We start from the raw sequence: 12,534 nt of genomic DNA on the forward strand, positions 1-12,534 counted from the left end.
GAAATATACTGTAATCATACAAAATTAATGCGTATGATCTCCTTTTTAGATTTAACGTATGAGCTGACACTTAAAAGTTCGGATCAGACAGGTAAGAACTCCCTTCCCAAAAGCTGGTGCCAGTGTTGTTTCCTGTTGAGGCACACGTTGGTCCACCTGTTTTCACTAATGACACACGTAGAAGAAAACACACTTGCTGTGGGGAGTTGCACGTGTGACCAGGGCTCTCTGAGAAAAGGTGGGAGGGCAGTTTGGACCCCTCGGTGTGACGAGGGGCTGTCAGTGGGGTGGGAGAGGTGAGCGCTTTTATTTCCTTCTGGTTGACACACGTACTTGGAATACCTGTTCTGTGTTCTTCTGGGTTTTCTGATTTTTTACAGTGAGTATGTGTCCCTTCTGTAATCAAGAAATAGATGTGATTCAAACCGGAAGGAAAGAGGAGCTGGAGCGGGGTCCCGCCTCCTCTGTGTCCGTAGAGCTTAGCACAGGACCTGGCACAAAGTGTGTGCTCTCTACAGACTGGTTGAGCGAGGGGTCACATTAATGGGTGGCCCCCAGAGCAGCGCTGAAGGTCTTTCTCTAGACTCTAGTCCCAGAAATGCTCCCCCAAAACCAGAATCCTCAGGGACCCCCAAAACTATCAGCCTGATGGCAGCTGGGGCGGAGGACACAGAAGCCGGCGCCTCTGTGGCCTGTCCCAAATAGCTGCTCCCCAGAACAGGGTGAGGCTTTTAAAAGTGTAGAAACCGCATTTGAGTCGAGGTGACTTTTTCTAAACAGGCCTCACATGAGCAGTAACTATTCACGAGCATGTCTAGGTCCTCGTGACTGTTCCCCTGAGCCCGAGAGCACCATCCAGCACTGACTTTCCATCTGCGTTACCCGTACCTTCCAGGAGCCAGGACCCCCTTTTCCTGTGTGTGGTGGATGAGGGGCCTGGGGACGGGGGAGGGGTACCAGGAATCCCCTCCGCAGCCCCTAGGCCAGGAACTGGGCCTCCAGGGGTTCAGGAGAGCAGGATGTCCACCTCCAGTCGGGGACTCCAGCCCGCACCCCTGCCATCCATGTCACCGAAATCAGGCTGTCCTTACTTCCTGTCCCCTCTGGGCCCACGCTAATCTGTAGAAACACCATTCTTGCCCTATATCCTCTCCAGGCGTGGTTTCAGCCCTGAGTCCCAAGGCCACCCGCCCACCAACCCGGCCCCTCATCAGGGGCTCGTGGTAACAGCTGGCATGGGGCATCTCCTGTGGGGGGCTGAGCGCAAGCCTCTCGGGTGGGCCTGGTGCCCCGCCCAGTGGTGGAAAGCACTGCCTTACAGTAGCACACGCAGACTCGGCTCTCCGAGGAGCTGCCCGGCAGCTTCTCTAACATCCCTGAACCAGCATCCTCATCTGAGAGGCACCCACAAACACTGGTTCCGGCCTTACCACCAGGGCCTCCTACCTCCACCCGCCCCGTTCAGCTGCCCTGCACCGGCACGAGCACAGCCAGGGAGAGTCCTGCCGAAGGGCGGCCTGTGTGGTGTTAGGGGCAGGCCAGGGACCGAGGTAGGGCCTGAGCTCAGGCCCAAGGATGCCGTGCTCTGAGAGATGCAGAGAGGGGACCTGTGTCGGGGGAGAGGTGGCAGCCTGGCATCCAGTCTCCTCTGCAATTTCAGAGCTTTGGTGCTTTAGACATAAAGAAAGTCCACATTTGCCTTTCCAAACCGTGCTTTGAATGGCGCAGACAGATGGCTCTGCTAACAGTTTAACCCTAAGCCTTTGGAGACGTCTAATACTCTGAAATTGCCCATTTTAACGTCAGCATTTTTGAAATTTGGAGACATCCTTTTATGCAATAAGCTGGAGAGCTGGATGGGGCCTCAAAGACCACCTGATCTCCCACCCTTTGCTGGGGGGAGAGGACACGGAGGTGGCATGAGCGACGGGGGTCCCACCCTCCGTGTGGCCTGTGGGCACCGCACCCATCTTGGCCAGGGGAACCGCCACCGTGGGGAGGGGAGGCCGGCCCAGACCCCCGATCCCCGCACAGAAGGTCTCCCTGCCCCCCCAGGGCCTGGCCGCCCTGCCCTCGGGTTCTCACCCCGCGCCCTCGGCTTGTCCTTCCAGGAGACGGATCTTCGAGAAGCAGCGAACTCAAGAAAAGATGTGAAGACCTGGAGGCCCAGCTGAAGCTGAAGGAGGACGAGAACACCGAGCTGCTGACGGAGCTGGAGCAAAAGAGCGCGATGGTCGCCGTGCTGGAGAACAGCATCAAGGAGCGCGAGAGGCGCTACCTGGAGGAGCTCAAGGCGAAGAGCCACAAGCTGGGCGCGCTGAGCAGCGAGCTGGAGCAGCGCGCCGGCACCATCGCCTACCTGACGTCGCAGCTGCACGCCACCAAGAGGAAGCTCCTGAGCTCCGGCGGCACCTCGGACGGCGGCCCGGCCGGCAGCCCCGCGCTGGCCAGCTACAAGCCGGCCCCGCCCAAGGACAGGCTGCCCGAGACGCCCCGGCGCCGCATGAAGAAGAGCCTCTCGGCCCCGCTGCACCCGGAGTTCGAGGAGGTCTACAGATTCGGGGCCGAGAGCCGGAAACTGCTCCTGCGGGAGCCGGTGGACGCCATGCCCGACCCCACCCCGTTCCTGCTGGCCAGGGAGTCGGCCGAGGTCCACCTCGTCAAGGAGCGGCCCCTCGTCATCCCCCCCATCGCCTCGGACCGCAGCGCCGGCGAGCAGCCCAGCCCCGCCCGCGAGAAGCCGCACAAGGCGCACGTGGGCGTGGCGCACCGCATCCACCACGTGACCCCGGCGCAGGCCCCGCCCGAGGTGGAGACGCTGGCGGTGGACCAGGTGAACGGAGGCGGCAAGGTGGCGAGGAAGCACTCAGGGACGGACAGAACTGTGTGACGGCCCCCGCGACCCTTCCCCGCGCTCTCGAGGCACTGTGATCACTCCTAGGAAGAACTCACCGCACCTCCTGTTTCTTTTCTTTTGCAATTCCCATGCATGCCGAACTGTTTTCACGCCTGTCAACAGATTATTCTCCTGCTCCCCTTGCCCTCCGACCGACACCGAAACACGATCGTGTCCCTGCTGCAGAGTCCGTACTTACTAACCGCTGCGGCCGAACACCTGTGTGCCGACTCGCTTGCTTCCAGCCCCGCTCGGCGGAATCTCAGCGCGCTCGCGGACAAAGCACGGGCCGCAGGCTGCGCCGCTGCCCGACGTTAACGACAGCAGATAGTCACACGCCTAATTCTAAAGTCGGAGCAACACATAACGACCTTGACCTCATCCCTCCCGTTTCCAGGGCGGCCTGTCCGGAGCAGCCCTGCTCCCTCCAGGAGACCCCCGTAACCTCCCGACGCACCCTCCCCCGGGGGCGGGCGGCACGGATAACCGAGCAGATGTATGTTAAGTCACGGGAACTAAATAAGATGACGTCACTCATCACCACGACCTGAATGTGTGTTGTTTTTTGTTTTATCCAAAATGTTCAAGATCCCAACAAACTTTATTTTCTAAACCTGCCTTCTTTCTGTTTTGTGTCTTTTATTAAACCGCCCGAGGGTGGGCCTGGGGGGGGACAGTGGGAGGGAAAGAAATAGCGCCCGCTTCTGCCCCTCGCCCCCAGTAACTGCTGCCCAGACAGTGGGCTCGCCCAGGGGTGCCTCCCGGGGTGGGGTTCACTTCCGGAAGGACGAGTCCCCTGCCGTGTCTCACTGCCCTGAGCCCTCCCTTAGAACGTTCCGCGCCTCGGCGGTTCTAGCAAAAGCCAGTTGTCCCCGTGACTGGCCTCGCCCTCGTGTCCCGCTAGCGCTCAGCTCAGCCCCGTTCCTCCCTCGCAGGGTAAAGCCGCTCCGCGCCCCCGGCCGGGCCTGGCCGGAGTAGCCCCAGGTGCGCAGGAGGAACGGACGCGACGCCCGGTAGCCGCCGGTCCTCCAGGCTCTACGTCTGCACCCAACCCCTCACAGCCTCACGCAGGAATCAAAACACCAGGCTCAGCACCCTCACCCCACACGCTGCCAGGCCAGCGCCCGGGGAGCCAGGCTGGAGAGTTCTGGAAGGGTGTGGGTGACTCCGGCCTCATGAGCCCAGGGACGGGGGCCTTGCTGCCTCCGCGCAGCAGCCTCGGCCTTCTATCCCGCGCCCCAGCACGCAGCCCTCGCTCCAGAGAGGCGTCTGCCGAAACAGACCCGGACTATCAAAAAACCGCCTTTGACAGTTTACGTTAGAATTGTCACTTGTGCCATCGACATGCCAGGCAGTTTTGCGTGAGTGGTTCCCCTAAGAAGGAAAAGCGAATTCGACACGTCTTAAAATGCTCTTTTTGAATTTACTTTTTGAATACCACAGAATCCTTTTTTTAAAAGTTTGAAAAAATAAAACCATTCAGGTTAACTTACATGGAAAGAGATATAAATGGCTGATTTCACATGAAAGAAAACCATCAGCGTCAACCACTCTCCTGCCTCGAGAGGCCCCAAGAAGTCCTCGCGAATTCCCAGCACATCCGTTGCCGGCCACAGACGTAGAACCTCGGGCCGTTTTCTTCACCCAGAGGGTTAATCAGAATTCAGGGTGAGGCACACCCCTTGCAGGACCCAGTGAGAAATGTGCTTCGTGGTAAAGAGATCGGCTTCAAAAACCAAGCCGACCCCCATGGCGTTCCTTCTCGTGGAGGTGGTGTAGACGGGCGTCCGGAAAGTGTTCTGCACAGGAAAGGGGCGTGAGGTGCCGGCGCGGGCAGAGGGGAGCGCGGGTCCCGGGGAGGGCGAAGGCTCGTCTAAGCGCTAAGGGTGCGGAGGGGCCCCGCGAGGTGCCGGGCTCTGCTGACACCCATGAGAAGCGGGGTCGGCTGGCAGAGCAGGCCGTCCTACAGGGGCGCCTGCCGTCCACACCGGATGTAGCTACCTTCTGATCCACGCAACGCGCGCAGAATTTCACCAGAAGGGAGTCGCCGCTCCTCAAACTGGTCTGGACCACAGCCTCCCACCTTGAACCCGTGCCGCCCCCGCAAGGCTCTGCACACACGCATGCGCACGCGTGCATTTTTCCCCCAGGACGTGGCTCAAAGGCTTCCCCCAGCCCTGAAAGGTTAAGAGCCCCTGTGCTAAAAGGCAAGACTCTTGGAAACCACCTGGTGTCTAACTCCAGTCAGGAGAAGAGGGGAGACGGGCAGGCGGCGGCCTTTCACCTGCAGTTTGAGGCGATGGGCTTCAACGGGGATGATCTTCAGGATGGGCAGATCGACGACCAGCACCTTAGATTTGCTCTTGATCAGACATCCTTTTTCTATATCCCAGTCAGCGCCTTCTAGATACAGTCCTGAGACAAAGCATCCTAGAGGCACCAGGAAGACAGCCGGACTTAGGCGGAGGCAAGTGTCATTCTGCCGTGCGTGCGGCAGCTCTAGCAGGTACGCATATGGACAAACAAAAGGGTAACTAACTGATTCTCCTTCCCCAGGCACAGCCCCGGCCTCTTCCCAAAAGGGGTGGCCGCCATTTCTACCCCACCCACTCTCCTTTTGTAGAGCCCAGATGGGACACCCTGGACACCCCGTGACGCTCCATATGGCCACAGAGCCATGGAAGAGGGGTGGTCGCCTCTCCCCAGCAATGTGGCATCAAGGCCCACAGACTTAACTGGCCTCGGGCCCCAGCTGGCACCATGGCCACCCCAACACTGCCAGTCCCTCTGAGACCTCGCTGGCCTTCTACAAAGGGGACTGAGCGCTCCTGAATGTTCACCATAAACCCCCTCTCCCTAAGCTAGCTGAAGAGGGCTTTTGTGCTTGCAGCGAGATGTCCTCTAAGACACGACCCCCCGGGAAACCATAGTTTCCAGCCGCAGTTCACACAGTCAGTAACCAGTATCTAAGGGACTTGACGTTCTAGCACAATTGAACGGTTCCCGCCTAGCCCATCCTGCTCTCTGGCTCCCATGCCCCCGGGCCCTCATGGGTTCCAGGGAAGCCACCTGGCGATCCAGTTCTTTCTAACCTAGGAGCCTATTCCCCACAGACAAGCTGGGCGAGTGTGGCTCAGCTCTCCCCTGACATCAGCCCACGTCTCAGTGGAAAAACTGGAAAAGAAACATCTGGACACACCCTCAGAGATGTCAAGCCCCACGTGGACAGCACACAAACATGGCCAGTGTTTGCAGCAGTCTGACTTTCCGGGCCTACACTGTGCTCAGCCCTTTTGAGGGTGGCTTGGGGAGGGAGACCCTACATGAGAGGCCATGAATCCGCAGGGAGCTGGCCGTACCTTGTCCCGCCTGCTCATTCACTTCGTCTGCATCTTGGAACTTGGTCACTTGCGTGAACAAGGTGGAGCGGTCCAGCGGCCAGCCGTTCCTCCGGCAGGTGGCCTGCACCAGGGCCGTGAGGTAGGATTCTGGGATGTGCAGCCCCGAGAGCCACATCACTCTGGGCTCGCTCTCGGTGACCTGGAGAGAGAAGGCAGCTGGTGAGAGCCTGGGGCTGCCATCCAATGCCAGGGTCAAAGATGACAGAAGATGTAGCTCACGTTAGGGGCAGGAAGATGGTGTTGGGACAACTGGCAGCCCACTGGGAAAAACAAGCTGGATCGCCAAACTCCAGGCGGAGCCAAGATTTAAATATAAAAAATACACCACATGAAGACTCAGCGCTTCCACTGCAGGGGGCGTGAGTTCGATCCCTGGTTGGGTAACTAGGATCCCACATGCCGCGCAGCAAGGCCAAAAAAATAAAAACAAAACAAAAATAAATAAACCACCAAAGTACAAATCAAATCTCCAGTGACTGTTTTCAGAATCTTGGAGTGGGGAATACAAAACCCAGAAGCCATAAAAGAAAAGACTGATCTATTTGACTACATTAAAATGTAAAACTTTCCTATGGAAAAAATACCACAAAATCAAAAAGCTTAAGGCAAGCTGGGGAAATATCTGCAACACCAGCAGACAAAAGGATTAATTCCCTTGATGTACAAAGAGCTCTTAAAAATCAATTTTAGAAGGTGGAGAACTTGAGGGGCTTCCCTGGTGGTGCAGTGGTTAAGAATCTGCCTGCCAATGCAGGGGACACGGGTTTGATCCCACGGGAAGATCCCACATGCCGCGGAGCAACTAAGCCACAACTACTGAAGCCCATGTGCCTAGAGCCCATGCTCTGCGACAAGAGAAGCCACCGGAGAAGCCTGAGCACCGCAACGAAGAGTAGCCCCCGCTCACTGCAACTAGAGAAAGCCCGCGCACAGCAACAAAGACCCAACGCAGCCAAAAATAAATAAATAAATAATTTTTTTAAAAAGGTGGAGAACTTGATAAAAATGAAAATGAAAGATGAAAAACACAAAATGTCTATAAACGTGTCAAATACACTCAGCCTCCCCATAATTAAAGAAATACACAACCAACATAGTTGATATTTTTTACCTATGAAGGAGAAAAAGATCCAAAATATTAAGAACACACCCAACCATGTTGCAGAGAGGTGAGGAAATAATCATTCTCGTACATTGCAGTTCCAAGTTCTCTAGAAAACCATCTGACAAGAGCTGTCAGAATTTAAAATGCACACACTCGGATCCAACTCTTCCATTGTACCCATGGAATATACTCATATGAGTCTCCAAAGGCATGTGCACCAGAATGTTGTTTGTACTAGCAAAACAAAAAATCCAAAAAGAAAACAGAAAAAACAATGTCAACCACCTAAATATCCATCAGGGGAAAGCATACGGGATATCTGTGAGATGGAGTAGCCTAGAAGGAATGACGTCTGGATGTACTTAGATGGAACAATTGCCAAGAGAGACTCTTAGACGGATAAATCAAGTTGTGCATAGTATGCTTCAAAGTCTTCTCTTTTTTTAAAATATATTTATTTATTTTATTTATTTATTTTTGGCTGGGTTGGGTCTTTGTTGCTGTGCGTGAGCTTTCTCTATTTGCAGCGAGCAGGGGCTACTCTTCCTTGCGGTGGCTTCTCTTTGTTGGGGAGCATGGGCTCTAGGCGTGCAGGCTTCAGTAGTTGCGGCACGCGGGCTCAGTAGTTGTGGCTCGAGGGCTCTAGAGAGCAGACTCAGTAGTTGTGGCTCCTGGGCTCTAGAGCGCAGGCTCTGTAGTTGTGGCTCACGGGCTTAGCTGCTCCGCGGCATGTAGGATTTTCCCGGACCAGGGCTCAAACCCGTGTCCCCCGCATTGGCAGGCGGATTCTTATCCACTGGGTCACCAGGGAAGTTCCCGAGGAAGGGAGGAAGGAAGGGAGGGGGGAAGGAAGAAAAGAAAAAAAGCCAGATATGCTTGCAGAGTCTGAGACCATTTCCAGGGCACCCAGTCAGCTCCTGACAGAGGTACCGCTGGGGAGGGGAGAAGGGGTCGGGAAGTGGTTTGAGGGCGTCCAGGCCAAGCCTTGAACCAGCACGCAGGCCGCTGCCTCTCACTCACCCACGTCGTGTACTGGCTGAACCTCCGCAGGAAGTAGGGTATCCAGTTTCCGAGGGACTTTAAGGTGTCAGGCGCAAGCTTTCTCCAGATACTAGGGATGTGCCCGAGAAAGAGGGACCTGGCTACATCATCTAATTCACTGCTCATCCCGACTTCTCCAGCCAAGGCCTGTTTATGGAATCGAGAGCAGTCAGGCAAGACTAGCGGAAAACCGAGCACTCCACCGAGGCAGGAAGTAGCACTTGAGGAACAGGCTTACCCTCTGAAGTTCAGCCAGGGACGTGGACATCCGTATGACAAGCTTGTTGAAGCGCTCCAGCTCCTGCAGGAGCACCACTGAGGTAGGGGAGATGGCCGTCCCCAGCTGCTTCCTGACCAGGTCCAAGTCAAAGACTTCGGGCATCTTGTTTTCTATGTCCTTGGCCACGTGGCCAATGTAATCATCTCGGCTGATGCCAGTGCTGCATTCCCCTGAAATCAGGACACTTTTTAGAGAGCGCAAGGCACCTGAGTGCAGGGCTGGGGCCTCCTGTGCCTTCTGGTTCTCAGAAGGGCACCAACAGTACGGAAGCCATCAGAACCCGAAGCAGCGCTTTATGCCAATGCCCTTTGTCCCCAGTCCAATGAGCACAGTCCTCTGCGGGGGACTTTACCCGTCCGAGGCTGCAGCTCCAGCAGGTGAGACCACATGTCTCGAGCTGCCTGAGTGTAATATCCAGTCTCAGCGTTGAGGTGAAGGCCAAACACTTCAGGCGTGTTGGCCAGAGGGAGGGCCTCAATGGCTTCTGTAATGAGAGAGAACAGCGGTTACACCGCCGTGCCACCTCCGATTCCTGAGGGCCCACAGCCTCGACGTCCCCAGACACGTTAGACTACGTTCCACCTCTGAGAGGGTGACGTGCTTTTAAAATAAGAATTCTACACCACCATGCTCGATACCGTTCTGTGTGCATCTTTTTTTTTTTTTTTTCCTGGCCTCGCGGCTTGCGGGATCCTAGTTCCCCAACCAGAGATCAAACCCAGGCCCACAGCAGTGAAAGTGCAGAGTCCTACCCACTGGACCACCAGGGAACTTCCTCTACGTGTATCTTTTATGAAAATGGCTCAGTGACTTTCCCAGGGGCCACTGTGCCCTTCCAGGGAGATTCTGACATATTTACCATCATTCCAGGACAGGAAGTCTGAACTAACTCCATCAGCTCTGAGGCTAGGAAGAGCCCACTGGGCCCTGCTAAAAAGCATAAGAAAACACCCCCGAGCAGTCAAAGAGTCCCACCAGGGAAGGGGTCAGAAGAACCATCAAGCCAACCACAGAAACCAGAACAGCTGAAATGTACGGGCTCCCTTAGAATCAAACATTTAACATACTTTCTAATGGCTGAGAAATCTCACCAACAAATTTTTCCTTGACATCCCCCGTGGGGATTTTGTAGTCCACTTCCTTGTTCCGGAAAAAGTGGAATGGCTGGAAAGTATCGAAAAGGAAGTCTCCCAGGTATTCATCCATGTAGATGGTCAGGATACGCCGGTCAAAGCTGTCGATGGCCCGTCCTCCGTACATGACCTGACATTACAGAGAGTGAGAGCCAGCCAGGACCCAGAACCTACGGGGCGGGCCCTGAGGCCCCACGCCCAGCGGATAGTCCAAGGTCAAGCCCAGATGCGCCCTTAGTGAGACTCCTGCTGCCCGGCCACTGTACAGCTCAAACCGTGCTGACTTGCACAGCCTTTGGGCCACTATATACAAGAGGGCTTGTGTGCAGACTCATAGAGCCCAAGGTGATAGCAGTCCTCATGGAGTGCTGGGAGCCAGTGTGCACCTGGCCAACTCCCCAGAACACAGCGGACAAGCAAACGAAATAACCCGAGGAGCCAGCAGCCGCTTTGGGGTTTGGAACAGTGATGTCTCTGTTTGAGCCACACACAGGCCTCCGGGGAAGCTTTCCCACGAGCGCTGTATAAGGTCGTGGCCTCCAGAGTGGACCTCCAGGCCTGCTGAACAGGAGCAGGGCTCCAGTGACATGCCTGAGGCATCCTCAGCAAGGAACATGAGTCCCCAGGGCGATGAGTCCAAACTCCCAGGTGAAGGTCGCTCACTTAGGACAAAGAATAACAGGGTGATGAACCGGGGCGGGGGGGTGTTTACAGAGACCCAGGGGCCTTCAGCTGACGGGCAGCAGCAAGAGGGAAGTCCCAGAAGGCTCAGGGGCCATGGACCAGGGGCACCAGGCCACAGCCCAGCCCACCCCAGGGGGCCTGCAGAGGGTGCCCAGGATGCTCCTACCTCCCCGATGAGGTACTTGAGGCTGCCCCATGGGATCCGAGGGTCGTGCTGCTGGAAAGCTTTTGTTAAGTATGTGTTCAGAATTTCCATGCAGACCTGAAAAGAGGAGGCACAGTCCTGGGTATCCGAAAACCCATCAAGTCATTCGCGTTCTGACTATGTTCTGAAAACGTGGGCAGGAACAACTAAGGAGGGAGTGTCCCCGGGGAGAGGCAGTAGCCGCCTCTTCACCTGGAAGTCTGACTCGTTGAAGTCGTAGTACACGTTCCACCCGATCTTCCCGAACTTTCTCCTCTCCTGCACCACGGCGTGGAAGAACGCCAACACGTAGACCAGGGACTTGAAAGCAGGGTGTGGACACTGGTCCAGCATCTCAGGAGAGATCTTGAAGTACGTCGCTCTCATGTTGAGTTTCAGCCCGTTGGGTGGCTCGGTGACAACCTGTCAGAAGCAAAGACCGATGATGACGGAAACCCCAGGCCCACGAGCAGGGCTCTGAAGAGCGTGCAGACTGCAGGCGTCTTGGCTTTCCCTCCGTCCTTGCAAAGCTATCTTCCCTATTCCCAAGGGCCCACGTGAATGAGTTCAAAACTAGATGTTGTTCCAGCTCTGCCCTGACTCATCAAAGGACCCCAGGAAGGCTCTTTTAACCTCCTCTGATCCATGGGATCCTCAAATGTAAAATAGAAGTAGCTAAGTTTTTCCCTCTCCCTGTCCTGGAGGAAGAGAGAGATGATGAAACCATTCCCCAAAATGTTCCCAGAGACTAAACTGAACAGGGCAGGTAAACTCCTTGAAACTTACACACACAAGTGCTCCAGTTCTGCGGGCTGTGGGAGGGCCGATCATTAGAGTTGAAAAGGATAAATGTGAAGTCCATGAAAACTAACCCAGAAATTGTTTTGAGAACATGCAGAAGTGATAAAGACGGGCCTGGGAGTCATCCCTGTCACCCAATAATTGTCACCTTATTCTGGACAGTGCTTACCTCTGAAGGGAGAGGGAGAAATGGAATTGGGAGGGGGGGGGGTGTCCATGGGGTCCCAACTCTATCCTAAACACACACACGCACACAGCAAAACGGGAGTGAGGTAAGGAACCGAGCCGTGGGCTGTCTGTCTGTCCTGCAGCCAGACCTTCAAGGACTTCTGCAGGATCCCGATGGGGAAGCCCTCGGTGGGGTCCGTGGTGAGCCACAGGCGGAAGTCGGGGTGGGGCTTGGTGATCCTCTCCAGCGACTTCTCCAGGTCCTTCAGCCACTTGACCAGGAGGTGGCAGTTCTGCAGCATCAGCCACTGCCCTCGAGCCACCGCCGTCTCCAGCAGCTGGAGGGCCACCTGCTCCGACAGAGACAGAAAGGAAGAGTCGGCGTCCCACTGCCACACCACCCTGTGCTCTCCCAGAGACCCGCTGCAAGCACCAGGAGGCTACTGGCCACTGCAGCAGAAGCCACAGAGGAGCCAGCGGTCCAGGAGCTACAGAGGGAGCCTTTGAAGAAGCAGCCCTTTCGACTTCCTCCGGGGCCACCTGGGTCCGCTGGGCTGCACTCATTGGCCTCCCTCAGCCCCCAGAGCTCCAACCTCGGACTCAGTGGCACCTGCCCCCTGACCAGTTGGCCTTGCCACTGGGGCAGTGACAGCCCTGATCCAAAACGTGGCTCTTGCAAGGGCTGAGGGAGATAAAAACTGGATGTGGAAGGGCTTTGGAAACAGTAGAACATACCGACGGTACCAGGCTGGGCAATCACAGCAGGTTAGCTCTAGAACTACACTACTGTTCACACTGTCATCGCGGCGACATTTGATTACTGCTCCCTAGACCGGAAATG

The 12,534-nt window shown here is 56.0% G+C and overlaps 2 protein-coding genes across 4 annotated transcripts in view; one reads left to right on the forward strand and one right to left on the reverse strand.

Moving 5' to 3' along the window:
• CCDC92 (coiled-coil domain containing 92) overlaps window positions 1–3,442 on the forward strand; it is a 30,086-nt gene extending 26,644 nt beyond the window's left edge. For both annotated transcript variants that reach the window (XM_081252915.1, XM_081252914.1), the window contains 2 exons: window positions 50–91; window positions 2,112–3,442. In XM_081252915.1, coding sequence (XP_081109041.1) covers window positions 50–91; window positions 2,112–2,890 — 821 coding nt within the window. In that variant the 3' untranslated portion in view covers window positions 2,891–3,442. The remainder of the gene's footprint in view (window positions 1–49; window positions 92–2,111) is intronic.
• Window positions 3,443–4,305: 863 nt separating this feature from the next.
• DNAH10 (dynein axonemal heavy chain 10) overlaps window positions 4,306–12,534 on the reverse strand; it is a 149,779-nt gene continuing 141,550 nt past the window's right edge. For both annotated transcript variants that reach the window (XM_081252370.1, XM_081252371.1), the window contains 10 exons: window positions 11,843–12,043; window positions 10,938–11,147; window positions 10,707–10,802; window positions 9,815–9,986; window positions 9,076–9,207; window positions 8,682–8,893; window positions 8,423–8,590; window positions 6,256–6,436; window positions 5,181–5,326; window positions 4,306–4,695 (listed from right to left, as the gene is read on the reverse strand). In XM_081252370.1, the coding sequence (XP_081108496.1) occupies window positions 4,549–4,695; window positions 5,181–5,326; window positions 6,256–6,436; window positions 8,423–8,590; window positions 8,682–8,893; window positions 9,076–9,207; window positions 9,815–9,986; window positions 10,707–10,802; window positions 10,938–11,147; window positions 11,843–12,043 (1,665 nt within the window). In that variant the 3' untranslated portion in view covers window positions 4,306–4,548. The remainder of the gene's footprint in view (window positions 4,696–5,180; window positions 5,327–6,255; window positions 6,437–8,422; window positions 8,591–8,681; window positions 8,894–9,075; window positions 9,208–9,814; window positions 9,987–10,706; window positions 10,803–10,937; window positions 11,148–11,842; window positions 12,044–12,534) is intronic.

Source organism: Mesoplodon bidens, assembly GCF_964165515.1.
Source record: "Mesoplodon bidens genome assembly, chromosome: 13".
Classification (NCBI taxonomy): domain Eukaryota; kingdom Metazoa; phylum Chordata; class Mammalia; order Artiodactyla; family Ziphiidae; genus Mesoplodon; species Mesoplodon bidens.